Consider the following 19,319-nt stretch of genomic DNA (forward strand, 5'->3'; position numbering starts at 1 on the left):
TACCCATAACAAGTATATATGCGGTTGCCAGTTTGTTTAGTGAGTGGTTTTCATAGGCTGTGATGGGGATTTCACCTTTTTGAATATAATTTTCTGAGCCTGTGGTGACATCAGTAAATCCTTCTGGGATGGGGAAGGGTTGATTTCCCTACATTCATATGACATCCTCCAGCCCACTTCCTTGTGGGACCAGCAGCCAATGTCATAATATATGCTTCTTTGTGAGAGCATGGAAGGAAATTGTTTAAAGTGTGTCATCTGTGGGCACAGTTTCTAAGGTAGATACCTGTGAGAATGTATAGGCATGCTTTAGACATGGACAGAATGAGTTATGTACTTAGTAACTCAAAACTCTGCTGAGCTCATTGTGGGCAGCTCTTATAGATAAACTAAAATGCAGCTTCTTAAAAAATGAGAGGACATTTTCAGAAAGCATTCTTACTGCTTTCAGCAAATCTATGTGGCTTATGTTTTTATATAGCAGTCATTTTCTCAAATCAGACATCCCTATTGCCTATTAGATAAACACAGAAAGCATAGATTATGAGTTAAAAGTATCGACAGCATTTCAAGTGCTATCAGAGAACATTTAATTCAGTTTAATTTTGTGATAAATCTCATGTTTAATCCTCTGGTTACCCTGTAATCATGTCTCTATTGATCTTTTCTGAATGACTGCCTGCAGTTTAATAAACTTTGCCATTAACCCAGAGCTTCTAAAAGGAGAGATTGATTCCATTATCAAATCTGATAGAACCAATAAGTACCTAAACATCACTAAATCTATCTATAGGAAGCTTTGGCATAGAGACAAGCTTGTGGCTTGTTCAAGAAACTAGGTAAAAATCTGGATATCTTTGCATGACCTAATTGCCTCACAGCATCTGATTCCCTTGTGCAAACTGACATTCCCTTTCATCTTTTAAGTCAATGTAGGAGCCAACTGAAAGGACAGTCTCTTTTCTTGACTCAACCATAATTGTAGGGTCTAATTTATTCTCACTGCAGATATAGCTTGAAGAGTTTATTTGGTCTGTGTCTCAGGTCAGTGGGTACATCTTAACCACTTTTCTGTGTCTCTGTAAACCTGCAGGATAGTTTCTGTTTTATTTTTACCTGTATGATGCTAAGGGAAAGAAAATTCTGTCTGGATAAATCCTGAAATGGAAGACTGGGGTGAAGATTGAGAGAGAGGGAGGGCAAGTACAGAGTCATAGCTGTGTGAACAAGCTTTAAGACTTGGAAAACTGGCCGGGCGCGGTGGCTCAAGCCTGTAATCCCAGCACTTTGGGAGGCCGAGACGGGCGGATCACGAGGTCAGGAGATTGAGACCATCCTGGCTAACCGGTGAAACCCCATCTCTACTAAAAAATACAAAAAACTAGCCAGGTGAGGTGGCGGGCGCCTGTGGTCCCAGCTACTTGGGAGGCTGAGCCAGGAGAATGGCGTGAACCTGGGAGGCGGAGCTTGCAGTGAGCGGAGATCCGGCCACTGTACCCCAGCCTGGGTGACAGAGCGAGACTCCGTCTCAAAAAAAAAAAAAAAAAGACTTGGAAAACTTTCCATGAAACCCATATATGTTTCTCATATAGTGATAGGGTATTTGCAATATGTGCTGAACAGGAGTTTCTACTTTTTGTGTCTGCGAGTATTTATAGCTTTCATCATTATTCATTAATATTTATTGAGTCACATAGGCAGAACATATGGAATTCAGGGTCTGGAGTATATTTACAGCTTCTTATTTTTTTAAGGTCAGAAAGGTGTCATTCCCTGACACTTTTCACCTCTGAAATAAAACGATGAAGGTTGTCAATTTTACAGAAAACCAAAGCTTTTATTTTCTGTCTAGGTTTTATTGACAATGTGAATTTTTCAGAAAGAGTTCAGCTATTTGACTTAGGAGGCATAGCCTTTCCCTAATTACACTTTGGTAGGGAAGTGGAGGTGCACAGAAGGATTTTTATAATGAGACAATACTAAACTGTAATTTAAAATTTTCTTCCAACAAAAGACCATAATCTTGGCACTTAGAAATAAATGTGTAATGACGTGGTGTTAGGCAATGGAAGCAGAGTTAGAGCCAAGGGACTCTGGGTGTGCTGCCAGTTGCCGATTGTCTCACTTTGGAAAGTCACTTGTTTACCAAGCCTTAGTTTCCTCATGTATAAAATAAAAGTGATGTTGCCTGCTTAGAGAGCTATTAGAGAATTCAATGAGGTGATTATTTTAAAAGATACTGTAAACTTTTCCTAATGTTGAGTTGTTGTGCAGACATTAATGGTTATGAAAAAGATAAATTAGTCCCAATTAGCTTCATATTTGGAAATGGTCTGACCTTTCAGTAAATTATGTTTAGTTGTCAAATCAAAATCCAGTTAGGACAAGAGAGCTTGAAGAGTACATATACATAAGATAAGTCTCACAGAGATACTTGAAAGGCCGGAAAATGTGCTCTGGAGGCAAGCCCTCCACTGAATTAATGAATTCTAACTTACATCTGTTGATCATTTTCTGTGTGCTAAATAGCCTCCCAGGATGGTAATATTAGAGAGATTGAAGGAACCTAAGAGGAGGACCCTACATTTATAGGTATTGAGGTAGACTGGTCTCTGCCCTTGAGAAGCCAATCAAAATTAGGTTGAGAAAGGATGTAGCAATTGTTCGTGGAGTACTAGTAGGCATATATGCATTTGTTTATGTTGATTCTCTATGTCACTGCTCTGTAAGAGAAGGAATGCCTGCACATCTTCAATGGGAAGTTGACAACAGTTTCTGGAAAGTTGGAAGAAAGTTACAGAATTAGTCCTTTAGTAGTAATTATTCCATAGTTCTTCGGAAACATGACAAAACCTCTTGAAAAACTTGAGTCATAAAGAGACTGTCTCACATATATATATATACACACACTTCCTGGTATGCTGTGTAAAACTGCATTTATATTCAGAGCCACATAACACAGATTTTGCCAGAAGTTGCTTTTTCTGCCACTGAATAGCCCTAAACTTTAAATTGCCTTTCATAAAATTGTTTCTTGTCTGCTGAGTGGACAGAATGTCTCTCTCTTCCCCACCCTTCATGTCATTTTCTTTTCCTAAATGGGCCGCTCTGGGAAGTAGTTCTTACTTCTGGCCACCACCCCTGCCTCTAGGACAATGCAACCAACCTTAACCAAAGTCACATATCAAGATGTTCTCTGCTGCCTGTTAATGCAGATTTGACTTGTGTGTGTGTGTGTGTGTGTGTGTGTGTGTCTCGTTCTGTCACCGAGGCTAGAATGCATTGGTATGATCATGGCTCACTGCAGTCTCAGTCAGTCCTCCTACCTCAGCCTCCTGAGTAGCTGGGACTACAGGCTCATGCCACCATAACTAGCTAATTTAAAAAACATTTTCTAGAGACTGGGTCTCACTCTGTTGCCCAGGCTGGTCTTGAACTCCTGGGCTTAAGCCAGTCTACCTGCCTTGGCCTCCCAAAGTGTTGGGATTAAAGGCATGAGCCACCGTGCACAGCCAGATTTGACATCTTAAAAGCCAGAGCTAGACATACTTATTGGTCGTCTTCCTGGGGCCAGGTGTAGTGGCTCACGCCTGTAATCCCAGCACTTTGGGAAGCCGAGGTGGGTGGATCACTTGAGGTCAGGAGTTTGAGACCAGCCTGGCCAACATGGTGAAACCCTGTCTCTACTAAAAAATACAAAAAATTAGCTGGACATGGTGGTGTATGCCTGTAATCCCAGCTACACGGGAGGCTGAGACAGGAGAATCACTTGAACCTGGGAGGTGGAGGTTGCAGTGAGCTGAGATCGTGCCATTGCACTCCAGCCTGGGCAATAGACCAAGACTTCATCTCAAAAACAAAACAAAACAAAACAAAACAAAACAAAACAAAACAGAAAAAGGTAATGGAAACTCAGAGAAGGTTGCCAAAGGGAAGCTAGAAGGCCTCCTCCAGGACAGAGAATTAATCATTTAACATGTATCACTTACAGTAACTATAATAGAATCAGTGAGCTGATTGCTAAATACTTCTAGAGACATTGTTTACTTAAAGTGAAGGTGTGATAGTATGTGAATACCTGGGGAAGAGAAGAAATGGAAACATTTTTAGGGAAGAAAAGGAAAGTATGTGCCTTATTACTAATCTGGATCAATTTGAAGATCTGAATAGATTTTCACTGGCTAATCAGGGTTCTTCTGTGGAATACCTGCAACCACTTTTGATTTTTCTGTTGGTAGTGAGGTAACTGAGACCCAGTAAATGATAATTTGGCCTTGATATCAAGCCATGAAAAAGATGTTTAGAACTAACATTTTTTTCATCAGCCTCTTTTCATTTTTTTTTTTCTCTTGAGGTTAGTAAGGCGATTTATGTTATTTCTAGGCATCTATTCATCCCTCTTTAGCATATAGGGGAATAGTAATGGTTTATCCGGCATGTGGATGTGGGAATGTGTCTTAATCTGTTTTTGTGTTGCTACAAAGGAATACCTGGGGCTAGGTGCGGTGGCTCATGCCTGTAATCCCAGCACTTGGGGAGGCCAAGGCAGGAAGATCGCTTGAGCCAGAGTTAGAGACCAACCTGAGAAACATAGCAAGACCTTGTCTCTACAAAAAAGTAAAAATAAAAACAAGAAAAAGGAATACCAGAGGCTAGTAATTTACAAGGAAGAGAGGTTATTTCACTCATGGTTCTGTAGACTGTACAAGAAGAATGGTGCTGGCACCTGCTTGGCTTATGGTGGAGGTCTCATGCAGCTTCCACTCATGACGGATGGCAAAGGGGAGTCAGTGTGTGCAGAGGTCACATGATGAGAGAGGAAGCAAGAGGATGGGGGGAGGTAGCAGGCTCTTTTTAACAACCAGCTCGTGTGGGAACTAACAGAGTGAGAACCTCTCTTAGGTCTATTAGAGTTAGACATGAGGGAGGACATTAATCTATTCATGAAGACTCCAATCCCATGACCCAAATAACTCCTCTTAGGCCCCACCTCCAAAATTGGGGATATATATATATGTGTGTGTGTGTGTGTGTGTGTCTGTGTGTGTGTGTGTGTGTGTGGGTGTGTGTGTGTATATATATATTTTATTATTATTATTATTTTTGGAGACAGAGTCTCTCTCTGTCACCCAGGCTGGAGTGCAGTGGTGTGATCTCGGCTCACTGCAACACTGCAACCTCTACCTCCCAGGTTCAAGCGATTCTCCTGCCTCAGCCTCCCAAGTAGCTGGGACTACACCTCCATGCCTGGCTAAGTTTTTGTGTTTTAGTAGAGACGGGGTTTTACTATATTGCCCAGGCTGATCTCGAACTCCTGAGCTCAGGCAATCCACCCGCCTTGGCCTCCCAAAGTGCTAGGATTACAGGCGTGAGCCACCGCGCCCAGCCATTGGGGATATTTCAACATGAGTTTTGGAGGGGACAAATAAACTGTAACAGAAATAATTAGATAATGTGTTTGAAAGTCTTGTGTGGAAGTCTGAGAGGGGAAGAGAGATGGAGTAGTACAATTCATAGCATGGCCCAATGGCTTTAGAATGAGAGGACATTCAGGGCATCCTAATTTCACAAGTTCATTCTCCTTTAAATTTTTGTTTTTGGAAATGGGCTCTTGCTATGTTGCCTAGGGTTCTCAAACTCCTGGGCTCAAGCAGTTGTCTAGCCTTAGTCTCCCAAGTAGCTGGGACTGTAGGCATGCACTACCAGGTCCAGTTCTAATTCATTCTTTTATAAGCAGGTTACTGTGTGTCCTCTACTCTGTTGTCTGCTAGGAATTCTGGCATGATGAAGTCATAGCCATTGTCCTTATGGAGGTAATTCTGAGTATTACCAGGAAGATCTAGTTACCAATATTTTGATACAATGTAATAAGTACATTAATTCTTTTCATATCTTTTGCATACAGTGCATAATCAAAAAATGAGTAATGGTTGTTTCAACTTACTTTACCATCAACAGTGTGCAGTGGCTCCCATTTTTCCACACCTTCTCTGACAAGTACCTCTTGTCTTTTTGATAATACCCATCCTAACAGGTGCAAGATGACATCTCATTGTGGTTTTGATTTGCATATCCCAAATGACTGATGATGTTGAGCACATTTTCATGTACTTGTTGACTATTTACATGTCTTCTTTGGAAAAATGTCTAGTCAGATTTTTTTTAAAAAGAACATATTACATGTAACAAGAATAATAGTTAATTAAAGCAAGTCTCATTAGAATTATGCATCCTCTCAAATGTGTTACTTTAGTGGATTAGATTTGAGTAGGAGGAAAAGCAATCGAAATTTGAGTGTTCTGCTTGTCTTCCTTCAGTTAGCAAACCAGGCTTCTGCCCTTGGGGAGGCCTGAGAATTGTATGGTGCTAGTTTCTCTTCTGGCTGCCATTACACTATCTTCCATTGTATGGTTCTTTTTGCCTTTTTGGACTCACTCTTTGTGTACGTCGTTGCCCTAAGCCTTCACTGATGAGATTTTCTGCCTCAGTCATGCTGTGCTCAACTTTCAGAATGTTGTTGTTATAGAGGAGTTAATTTTTTTTTAAGGTTTCCTTTTCCTCATGCTGTATTTCTCAGATTATCTGAAGGGACTGTAATCCAATTTTAGGAATCCTTCAGGGCTGAGAGCCTAAACTGTTTTAAGCAATAGCATCTGGTTGCCAGGGACTCAACTACTTTGAGCGTGTTAAGGTCTAACAGCAGCCAACTCTCAATTATCTGTGGGAATGGGAGACTGCTGGGATGTTTTCAAATCACAGAGTGTGCAGAAATCTCACTTAAACTGATAGTCGTGACCTCATTCCATAGCTGGGTTTAGGAGAGCTTCTCAGTGTCTGGCTTTGTGTCTTTGTTTTGTTCTCTTCTCACCTTTGCCAGTGGCACTGCACCATTGACAGGTGCCTATTGAATTTATCTGTACCCGATCTGTTTTTTTTAAACCTGTCCCTCTCATCTTTATTTAGATTCCATATGTGTATCATTATGTACATTAAGTATGTTTTAATAAATTGCCTCAATTCTTTTACATTTAGGAGCAGTAAAATTTATGTTTTCTTTCTTTGCTTATTGGCTCACGTGTTCATGGGAGGGAAAGTGGCCAAACAGTAATCAGGCTACCAGATAGAAAGATAAGAAAACTTTACAAAAGGTTAGCCTCTGAATAATAATTGAGAACTGCCTGTTAAAAGTGAAAAAAAACAAAAAATACAATATGAACTCTGCCTTGCTACCTTGTCACTGAAAATCAGGTGAAGGCCAGGCAGTGCTCCTCAGTCAAGACATTCATGTTCACAACTGAGTTGTCTCCAGTGGAAATTTCATGGCTACTTTATGGCCTAAAGCCAGTCCTCCCAGAGTGTGGTCGTCCCTTGGTTTTAGGATTCTAAAAGATGAGTTTCTTTTAATGAACACTGAATGTAATCTAGTTGTTAGGAAGGATTATATGCCAGTTGTGCATGATGGCAAGGGCTCCCGTTTTTTAAAAACCAGCTTTATGGAGGTATTATTTACTTTCCAGTAAACCGCACAGACTAACAATATATAATTTGATGAGTTTTGACATGTGTATATACCCATGAAACCACTGTCACAATCAAGACAGTGAACATGTTCATCACCCCAAAAGTTTCCTCATGTCCCTTTGTAATCCCTTCTTCCTATCTCTCCCAGGAAGCCACTAGCCTGATTGCTGTTGCTATCAATTAGTTCATATTTCCTAGGATTTTATATAAATGGAATCATACAGAATATAATCTTTTCTGTCTGATTTCTTTCACTTGGCATACTTATTTTGAGATGTATTCATGTCACCTGTATCAGGAGGTTATTTCTTTTTATTGCTGAGTAGTACTTTTTTGAATGGTTACAACTATGGTTTGTTTATCCCTTCACCTATTGATGTACAGTTGAGTTGTTTGCAGTTTTAGAAACATTGCACATCTGCTAGGAGCATTCATATGTAGCTCTTCATGTAGACATGTACTTTAATTTCTCTTGGGGAAGTACCTAGGAGTAGAATGGTTGGATCATATGGTCCATGTACTTAGAACTTTTAAGGAAACCACCAAACTGTCTTCCAAAGTGGTTGTGCTATTTCATATTCTCACCAGTAGTGTATGTATGAGTGTCCTCTGCGTCCTTGCCCACTCTTGGTAGGCTCATTCTTTTTTATTTCAGCCATTTTGTATGTATGTAGTGGTATCTCATTGTGGTTTTAAGTTGTACTTCCCTGATGACTACTGATGTTAAGTATAATTTTATGTATTAATTCACCTTCCAGACAGATCTTTTTTTTTTTTTTTTTGAGATGGAGTCTTGCTCTGTCGCCCAGGCTGGAGTGCAGTGACGCAATCTCGGCTCACTGTAACCTCCACCTCCTGGGTTCAAGCGATTCTCCTGCCTCAGCCTCCAAGTAGCTGGGATTACAGGCATGTGCCACCATGCCCAGCTAATTTTTTTGTATTTTTAGTAGAGACAGGGTTTCACCCTGTTAGTCAGGATGGTCTCAATCTTCTGACCTCGTGATCCATGCACCTGGCCTCCCAAAGTGCTGGAATTACAGGCATGAGCCACCACATCCGACCCCAGATATCTTCTTTAGCAAAATATCTTTTGCTTATTTAAAAAATTGGATTGTTTCCTTTTTTAGTTTTGAGAATATTTTTTTTTTTTTTTTTAAGATGGAGTCTTGCTCCATTGCCCAGGCTGGAGTGTAGTGGTACAGTCTCGGCTCACTGCAACCTCCGCCTCCTAGGTTAAAGCAGTTCTCCTGCTCAGCCTCCCAAGTAGCTGGAATTACAGGCGCCTACCACCACACCTAGCTAAGTTTTGTATTGACCAGGCTGGTCTCGAACTCCCAACCTCAGGCAATCTGCCTGCCTTGGCCTCCCAAAGTGCTGGGATTACAGGTGTGAGCCTTCGTGCCTGGCCCAAGAATTTATTGAATTAATATATTCTATATCCAGAACTTATCAGATATACATTAAAAAAATATTTTTCCATTCTGTGGCTTATCTGTTAATGTATTTTTTACTCTCCTGGTAACTGACAGAACAGTCACTTTATCTTCTTGACAGTGTCTTTTGTAGAGCAAAATTTTAATTCTTGATGAAGTATAATTTATCAGTTTATTATTTTATGGATTATGCCTTTGGTGTCATACCTAAGAAATCTTAGCCTAACCCAAGATTACAAGTTTTCTCTTGGAAGTTTTATGGTTTTAGGTTTTACATTCAGGTTTATAATATAGTTTGTGTTAGTTTTTTCTATTCAGATTCAAGTATGGATTAAAATTTTGCATATAATTACCTATTCTATCACCATTTGTTTAAAAGACTTATTTTTCTGTAGAATAGCTTTTGCCTGAAAATCAGTTGTTGATATATGTGTGGGTCTCTTTCTGGACTATTCTGTTCTTGTGATCTGTTTTTCTATCTTTATGCCAATACAGTGATGCAATTTTAATGTGGTGTGAAAGATGGCAGTACAGAGCACCTGACTTGCTCCTCCTCTAACCTACTTTACTATAGTAGTTCATTGATTTGCCTGTTTCCCTGGATAAGCAGCCTGAGTTTAGGAATTCTTTCTTAGATATTTCCAACAGATGGCAATGTGTATGCACATAGTAGGTGTTTTGATATTTGTTTTTAAAAGATGTGAACCTTAGGGATTACTGTTTGAATGCCATCCTGGATGCCTTGCACATTCCTACAGATAGTAGTCTTCTCTACTTTCTCAAAAGTTTAGACTCTGAAAATCTGTTCATGAAGTCCATTTGCTCAAAAGCCCAAAGTTGGGGACTGTTGTGAACATATCTATCTAGAGTTGGTAGTTTTCTAATGTTTCATTTCTTATCATTGGAGACTCATTATTGGTGGAATCAGTGTTTGTAAAACCATTCAAACACAAGTACAAATGGTATACAATAAACCAGCAAGGGATTTGACAGACCAAAATGACAGGACACAGCCATTATGTCATTGATGGGGACAGGCAAAGCAATTTTTTCTTTTTCTCCTGGCTTCTTTGCTATTTTCTTTAACAATTTTCTTAAAGGTCTACTAAGATCAGATAACTAACTGAAGAGGCTCTGTTTAAATTGCAAGCCCCATTCACACATATACACGCAGTTGGACACACGCAGACACGTATACCACAAATGCTTTGTAAGTGATGGACTGCCCTCAGGTTAGTTTGCTTGGAAAAATCAGACGGAGACTTTCTATAACCCACTTCATGCGAGGCAGACAAATTGTGCCCTCATTTTCTATTGTCTCTGGCTTCATCTGTAATCAGCAAATGGAGCCCTGCAGCTTACATAGTATTTCATCTGCAATTTGTTACTCTCCCTTAGTTTGCACAACACTGAACTATCTCATTTTGAAATTCAAGAGCGGTGAGGAGGCCTTTGGTGGAAGATTGTAATTTGGGAGAAGGGAAAGTCAAGAGCAAGATCGCCTATTCTGAAGAAGACTGGGTGTTGAAGGAAATTGCCTTTGTCAGTCTCTGAGCCTCTCCACATATGTGCTACTGTGACCCTGCCCTCCATCACCAGTGACCTAAAAATCACTTAATTTCAACTATTCTCCAAACCTCTTCACATCTGTTGTGCATGGCTTGTACACTTACCCCCTCTATTGCCAGCCGATATGTCTAAATCTTTTTGCCGCTCAGCCAGCCTCCTGTTGGTGGCTCCCTCCTGGCTTTCTTGCTTTCTTTCTTGCTTCTTTTATGACTGTCAAATGAATGCCTTAAAGCATTTTTTTTTTTTTTTTTTTTTTTTTTTTACGGATTTCTTTCTTATCCTTCTGCCTTCTTGCCTTTCTTTCCTAGTGCTTGTGTAGGGGAGGCAGTTTTTTATCTTTACCCTGTTAGGGTCTCTAGCTGAGCCTGAGTATTAAATTGATGTAAAATAGATTAACAGAAGAAAAGCATGTGGATTTGGACATGTCTATAGGAGCCCCCACAGGAAAATGAAGACCCAAAGAAGTGGCAAATGTTGAATGTTTATTTAGTAGGTTGAACAGAGTGGCAGTTGTGGAAAAGTAACTAAAATAAATGGTGAGGCTAAAGGAAGCTAAGAGTTAATAAGATCTGTTGGTACAAATTTTTCTGTCTGGACTCCCCATCTCTGGAAATGAGAAAATTTCTTCTTTCCTACTATAGGGAGATAATCTTTCACATGAGAGTTTTCTCCCATCTCAGGTGTTTCTGGTGATAATGTTTCTTTTCTCCTGTCTCTTTTGTATCTGTTGTTTTTCAAGTGCCTTTAGTTTAAAATAATCCTTAGGCCTAAATAGCATGTTTTGGGGTGGCATGTTCTGCCACTCTTCTTCATTTACTAATGCTTTCCTTGCAAAATATGAGGTACAATCATCTTATTTTCAAAAAAGTCTTCAGGTAGTTCTGACGGACAGTTTCTCTTGCGAACCACTAGCCTAGATCATGGTAGACGAATGAATCAACAGGCCTTTGAAAATTGCCATTCATTGATCCCAATAAGTTATTTTATATACCAGATAATTTCCCTCCCCATATTATAGCAATACTGGAGACTGCCCAGGTTTCCTGAAGGAAGTTCTTAAATTAGTGCTACTGGTTAGTTGGTGGAGGAAAGCATTGGTGGGTGTGTATATACATACAATTACACATGCGTGTAGTCATGTACGCAACTCTTGTGACTGTTGATAAGATGATTACTTTATAATCAGTCTTTGTCTTTGATTCTTAATGCTTATAATAGTTTTTTGTCATTTTTCCCCAAGACAGTCAGTGAAAAAATTAAATGGTTGTTTTACTTTATAAATAGTAAGCAGTCAGTACATGTTTGTAGAGGGAATGAACAAACAGGGGTCTGGTTTATTCAGGATTTGTACCAAAAAGTCTATATAATAATTTATAAATAAAGATCTACCTCTGAAAAAAATAAAGATAATTTCTAGTCTTTGAAAATATAAACGTGTTACATAATAGAAAGTTTTTATAGACTCTTCATTTCTTCTTACCTCTTAAGCCACCACCTCTAGACACAGTTTGATTCTCTCTCTCTTCTTCCCTCCCCCAGAGTGGAAAATCTTAATATTAATTGGAGCTAAGATGATTGTATTACTGCTGCTAAGACTTCAGCAGGTCTCTTACAAGCTAATATCACGGCATGGGGTCCATTTGCTCTGTGTAGCTATTCTGCAGTGCAGTGAGAATTCCTTGATTAATATGCTACATGAAAATAAAATGGATTTGGAAAAAATTATAACATACTCTCATAAATATTAATTCACATTTGTATGGAATTGCACGTAATTTTCAATATACTTTGGAAGCACCTTCAGTATGAAAGATTTGGTCTCCAAAGAGAATGGCATAATTTTTTTAAAAGCACAGTGGAAACGTTATTAAGCATCATATATTTATTAATCTGATACTCTACATGCATATGATGCAGGGCAGTAGGTGGGTTGTGTGACAAAGAAAGAAGTTTTATACCCTATGGGGAGTTTTTATATTACACTTAGAAGTGGTACAATTTAATCACATTATATAGAAGCAGCCCATGATGGAACTCACCTGGCTCCCTCTGCTAGTGTTGCCATTATTCCTGAGTGTCTTTTTATGGCAGCTATTTTGGTTACATGTGAGACTAAACATGGAACATTTTTGAGCTGAGCAGATGCCTGGCATAGCTGACTGAAGTTGTGGACACTGGACACAGGAATTCAATTCAGCAGCCATTCATTGAACGTTTACTATGTGTTAGGCATAGCATGCAAGGCTGTGAAATCAATGGCCATGTGCGCTTGCTTTGATCTCGACTTGTCCCCTAAAACACTTTTCACCACATCCGCATTGCCTCAGGAGAGCTACCTCTCCGATGGCAGAGGGTTAATCGTCTGTAGTGCTAGCAGCTGGAAGTTAGGCCAGAAGCCACTTATTTGCCTTGTAGACTGTTATCTTTGATATCTTCTTGCTCTAAGGATAAGGCCTTTCCCCTTTTCTGTGGTTTCTTGTTGTTTGCTGTGATCCTTCGTGTATACCAGCAGTGCACACTAGATTCCTTGGTTTCCTGCTTCTATCACCTTTTCTGGCTTGCTACACTGTATATTAGAGACAGCTTAGGCTATTTTAAAATCAGTATTGTGCTTTATAGGTTTGGATGTTTTAACTAGTTGACTCCTTTATTTATGTATTTATTGACCAATACATTGACCACCTATTATTTGCCTAGCTTATGTGAAGCACTTATGTGAAGCACTGGGGTTACTGAGATGAGCTACTTAGTCCCTGCCCTCTTTTCGCATTCTTTCAAGAGATTATGCACCCAGCTGCCTCAAGGCCTTTGCACAAGCTCTTCTCTCTGTTAAGCCTTTCAGATCTAGGTCAAATGGCAGTCATTTTCTCAGCTCTGACCCTCTCCTCTGGACTATATCATTTCCCTTAGTTTTAGCACCCATAACCTATCCTTTAGCACTGTTAACTTAGTTTGCAATGATATATTTGTGTGATTTGATTAGTATTTGTCCTGTAAATTCTAGGCTCTATGAGGGTGGTGACTTTTCCCCACAGCATTATCATCCTAAACATAGGTCAGTGCTACGTTTGTACTTGGCGTATACTAGGCACACAAAACATAGTTGTTGAATGAGTGAAGGCCTGAGAATAGAGTACTTTGTATTATAAGAAAGGTCTCCCTGAGTGGGCAACACTGCTAAGAGTCATTGAACTAGGAAAGGGAGGAGTGTGTAAGAGAGGCCTTTTGAGGCCAAGGCAAATCAGTGTAAAGGCCTGAGTTAGTTTGTCCAGGCTGCATTAGTAAAATGTCATAAACTGGGTTGCTTATAAACAAGAAACATTTATTTCTCACAGTTCTGGAGGCTGGGAAGTCCAAGGTTGAGGCACCAGCAGATTCTGTGTCTGGTGAGAGCTTGTTCCTCATGGATGGTGCCTGTTCTCACGTGGTAGAGGTGCAAACAGACTCCCTTAGGCCCTTTATAGGGGCACTAATCCCCTTCACAAGGGTTCCACCCTCGTGATCCGATCCAATCAACTCCCAAAGTCCCCCATCTCCTGGCCAACATGGTGAAACCTCGTCTCTACTAAAAATACAAAAAAAAATTAGCTAGGTGTGGTGGCAGGCATCTGTAACCCCAGCTACTCAGGAGGCTGAGGCAGGGAATTGCTTGAATGGGGAGGCGGAGGTTGCAGTGAGCCAAGGTTGTGCCATTGCACTACGACCTGGGCAACAAGAGCAAACTCTGTCTCAAAAAAAAAAAAAAAAAAAAAATTCTGGGGAGACACAAACATTCAGATCATAATAAGGCTCAAGGTCTCAAACTAATAAGCATGGCTGATTTGGGGAGAGACATCAGGGAGTACCATGCATGTAAAATTGGGAGTGCCGGGATATTGGAAGCAGCCGAATAGTTACCTTGAGAAAACTGGATGTGAAAGGGAGGAAAAAGAGCAGTATTTTAAGGAGAAATGAGTAAAAGGAAATTTCTATTTTGGTTTTGTTTTATTTTTAAATGTACATTTAGATAGTAAATTTAATTGTTCATTTAAAAATAAATAATATAATTGGATTGTTTGAAATACAAAAGATACACGTTTGAGGTAATGGATACCCCATTTACCCTGATGTGATTATTACACATTGCATGCTTGTGTCAAAACATCTAATGTAAGCCATAAATATATATGCCTACTATGTACCCCAGAAATTAAAAAAAAAATTTAAGTACATTTAGGACTGCAGAAACTGAGGAACTGTGGTGAGGCTTCATGAGGGGGATTTTCTGTGTTAAGAGGATTAGATCCACTAGTTTCCAAATAAGTGAGTGCCAAAACATTTTCATTTTATTGCTTAGTGTGTGCATCATTTCTCACAGGGCAGAGGATATTTGCATGTATGTGGTTTGTTTGATGTTCTGAGAGCCCATTTTGCACGTGGTCTCAGAGTTGTAGTGACTTACTCCATGTCTCATCATGAATAATATCAGTGTCTGGACACTTAAAGCCCAGGTCTTTTGGAACCTTGGTGTGAACTGAGCTGCCTGGAGGCACAGAACTCTATCAGGTTATGTGGCCTGAAATGCTCACCTGTAGCTTCTACAGATGCAGTTCCCCATTCAAGGACATTGATTTCCCATTTCCTACCCACCTCCCCATCCCCAACCACACACAGGAATAAATAAAAAGTTGCTGTTGATCTTGGTGGTAATATTGTTGTTACATTTTGCAAAGAAAATGGAAATAAGGATGCTTAGAGAAACGTGGTAAAAAAATATAATGCATTAAGGAAACATTTTAATCATATGAATAGATAGTTCCTTTCTTGCTGGCTCACATCCACCTGGACCTGATAAATTCAGTTGGGTGCTATTTCTTTTGAATTCAGCATGCACTTAGTGCTCATTTTCTGAAACATAAATGATGTACCAACATGGGAAATGAGTAGATTGCACTTCCTTGGGGAATGTCATTGTGTGCTGGACCCAACACCAAATCAAGCAGAAAGCTACTATTCCAGGGAGCAGTGAATCACTTTTGATGCATATCCTTGTGTTTTGTTTAGTTTCCTACCCAGTAATAATAGAAAGGAGATATATATTTGTGATGGCATTAAGGATTCAGGAAAATTGAAAGCCATGTTTCTTAGTTTTAGGTCTTCTCCGTATCCCACTTTCCTATCCCTTTTCCACTTAGTAGTAACACCCTTTAGTATTTAGCCTATATTTTGGGTGTGACCCTAGATACCTTTGTAACCACCACTTCCCTTTCCTTCTCTTCTTTCCTACAGAAAGATGTAGCACTTAAGCCTCAGGAACGTGTGGAGAAACGCCAGACGCCCCTGACCAAGAAGAAACGAGAAGCACTTACCAATGGCTTGTCCTTTCATTCAAAGAAGAGCAGACTCAGCCACCCACACCACTACAGCTCAGATCGAGAAAATGACCGCAATCTCTGCCAGCACCTTGGGAAGAGAAAGAAAATGCCGAAGGCACTCAGACAGGTGAGGAAACTTGGGTTCGCTCTTTCCTGTGGCCGCAAAATCCCTTCCTTAGGTGCTTCCTCCACTGTGGTTCTTCGTAACAGGTGGAGAAGATACCCTTGGTGGGATGCTGAAGTGGTTGTCCAACAAAGCTGTGTGCGTGCTTTTAAAAGAATCTAAAACCCAATCTCGGTGCTTTTTATGAGGATTTGAAACTTCAGCATGGGCCCTTTCAGTCAGATATGCTTTGTGCAACAAAGCTTGATGCTAGTGCTACTGGTATTTAGGGCAGACCTGTCTTAATAGTTGTCAAGATGGACTGGCTTGTAGGGGAGATATCTTTGCAATTAGGATAAATGGAGCAGGTAGATTTCATCACGTACATTGTGCATCTCATGGTTCTAAGGTGCTAAAATGATTGCCTGTGTGTGAGAAGTGCCTTGCTAAGATTTATATTTTCCGGGGAAGCTCAGATATTGTGGCATCTGGGAAGGCAATGGCAAATAAATGAATTTGCCTTTTGGTGTCTTAGTTGTTCTCCATAGGCTATAATTAAAGACTGTCTTTGTGATCTGTTGATTGTATGAACGTCTGATACTGATGCTTACTGGCCTGTTAATAATTAGGTTTCAATGATCCACAAGAAAGTATAGCTCTTGGCATTTGGGAAGCCTTTCTGCCTGTGGAAATCCCCACATGAGATGGATTAATAATGAGATATGAAGCTGTTTATAGCAGTTTTTCTGCACAAATCCAGAGGCTTCAGTGCCTGTCAAGTTAGTTACCTGTGTCCTGGGTGTGTTTTATTTATTTTTTGGCAGGATCATTGGGTAGGATTGACTATTACTGAAGAAAGCAGAGGAAGGAATTGTGGTTTACAGAGCAGGTGCTGCTAATTAGAAGTGGAACAGGTAATTTTTGGTTTGCAGATGTTTCTCTGCAGAGGCAGGGAGATATGGGATCAAACAAAACAATGGTTCCCAAACCTCACAGATCTTTAGAATAATATAATGAGAGCAACTAAACCCAGATTTCTGGCCCTTCTTTAGGACCTAATGACATTTGTAGTTTTAGGAAGTTTCCTATTTGAAAACAGCCTGCTTGGAAGTCACTCTTACAAAGAATCAAGGGCGTATTTGGGTGATGGCTTTTAGTTAAAAGATTGGAAAGATCGAAAGCCTCAATAGGATGTAGTGGGCAGTTTGGAGTCAGAATTCTGCCTCATACATAGTGAAGGATGTAATCCTGGTAAAACATCTGGGGTGATGGGTTTCAGATGGACCCAGAAGGCTTCCAAGGTAATACCCTAAATCTGACAACCAGCACAGTGTTTCTAAAGGTACGCTTGTGTCCTGAAACGCCAGACTGGAGTTGTAATAGTAATGATTAACATTCACCTAATGCATACCATGCTCCATTCAGTGAGGGAGTTTTTGTAGTATAACCTATAATTTGTACAACAACCCTGACTAGTAGGTAATATCATGGTTACTTAACAGCTGTGGAAACTAGGGCTCAAAGAGATAAAGTGACTTGTCTGAGGCCTTGGCAATGAGGAAAGGAGCCGGGGTTTAGACTCAGATATCTCTAGTTCCGTGGCTTCCTCTGTTTTCCATATTTGGATGAAGTTTTATTTATTTTGTTCCCGATAGGGAGTTGGGGAGAGGGAGAAAAGCCTAAGTTCTATAAAAGGTGATGTTCCTGTGGTATTTGTGACTCCTAATTTATGCCTCTCTGTGTGAGATACGTGAGAAAAGTAATTAATCTCAGTGGAGAGAGATTGCAATGTAACCACCCCCCTCTCCCTCAAGGGCCCCCCTCCCAGCAGGGTAAGAAGGAAGGCTTCTTATTCTGAGTTAACACCAAGCTGTGGATCTTCATCCTTGAATCTTTTTATTTTAGACATGATCTGACTTTTCTATTTTGTGTCCTCAAAATTATTCTTTCTATTTCTTTCTACTTCTTCAAGACTTTCAAGGTCCTCTGGTGACAGATTTTTATGATCAGAAAAGAAGACTGGGACTTAAGCATCTTAAATTTGAGTAGCTTTTGGTCTTAATGGCCAACTTTCTGGTACTAATGGTATTTGGTATCAAAGCTATCTTTCTTTTAGGTAACATATTTGGAAAAGCAAATATTTTGACTCTTTATGAGTCATGGAGAAGGAAAGCATGAATTGTATCTTTGGCCCTATGTAAAACTTTTAAAAACAAGGACTATTTTCTTATCTTCAGTGTTGATGCCAAAATATGCTGTCCAATCAATTGTTATATTTCTGGTAAGAAGGAATGCAGAAGGTGATTTGAGATAAGGCCATAATACTTCTCATTTTTAATATTCTTAGGATCACTTGTGCTATTATGAAATCCCAAACAAGTCACTGTCTGGTAACTGCCCATCTGGAAAATGAAGGGCTTGGAGTTGAATGTTTCTTAGGCTCCTCCCTCTGGGTCCCATAGTTTTTTAAATTTATGAATAACACAAATACAGTGTCGTAGAGGTCTGTAAAGGAGTCTGTAGGTCTGAAGGTAATGCTTTGGGGTCAGTCTGTAACTGATAGGCTCTGTGAAGACATTTATTTATTTTTTTATTTATTTATTTATTTTTATTTATTTATTATATTTATTTATTTATTTTGAGACGGAGTCTCGCTCGGTCGCCCAGGCTAGGCGAGTGCAGTGGCGGATCTCAGCTCGCTGCCAAGCTCCGCCTCCAGGGTTTACGCCATTCTCCGCCTCAGCCTCCCCGAGTAGCTGGTCACTACAGGCGCCGCCACCTCGCCGTAGTTTCGATTTTTTAGTTTAGGACGGGGTTTCACGTATTTAGGCCAGATTGGCTCCATTTCCTGACCTGGTGATCCGCCCGTTCGGTCCTCCCAAGTGCTGGGATTACAGCGCTTGAGCCACCGCGCCCGGCTATTTTTAATATTTTTTTCTTTAAAATTTTGTTTTCATGTAATATGAAGACATTTAAAGGAGAGGTGTAAGATGCATTTGGTAGTGGGAGGGAGGGGAGTGGTCCTTTGTGTGTCAGCCCAGACAAATGCCATCTGTTATGTGATCATTGGTAAAGAGTGACACATGAGTGTTTAATGACCACAGTAGATGTTCAAAAAGCTTGTCTGAAGAATACTTGTGATTGCTTTCCTGTCATCCTAGATGCCTGTAAATATCACAATTACTTTATTGCCTGCCTTTGCCTCTTATCAGGTAAAGAAACTGAATCTGACCATCTTAGCTGGGAGGGGACCTTGAGATGAGAGTGAGCTTTGGGGAGCATTTCTACATTAATGGATTGTCATTTAGTGCCTGCTCTTGAGAACTACAGATGAAATAG

General features: G+C 40.1%; 1 protein-coding gene across 1 annotated transcript in view; it reads left to right on the forward strand.

Annotated features, from left to right (window-relative positions):
* Positions 1 to 19,319, forward strand: part of AUTS2 (activator of transcription and developmental regulator AUTS2) — a 1,233,574-nt gene that overhangs the window by 301,467 nt on the left and 912,788 nt on the right. Inside the window, 1 exon segment of the mRNA XM_017895186.1 lies at positions 15,792 to 16,004. Coding sequence (XP_017750675.1) covers positions 15,792 to 16,004 — 213 coding nt within the window.

This window comes from Rhinopithecus bieti, unplaced genomic scaffold, assembly GCF_001698545.2.
Source record: "Rhinopithecus bieti isolate Rb0 unplaced genomic scaffold, ASM169854v2 scaffold_23236, whole genome shotgun sequence".
NCBI classification, from domain to species: Eukaryota; Metazoa; Chordata; class Mammalia; order Primates; family Cercopithecidae; genus Rhinopithecus; species Rhinopithecus bieti.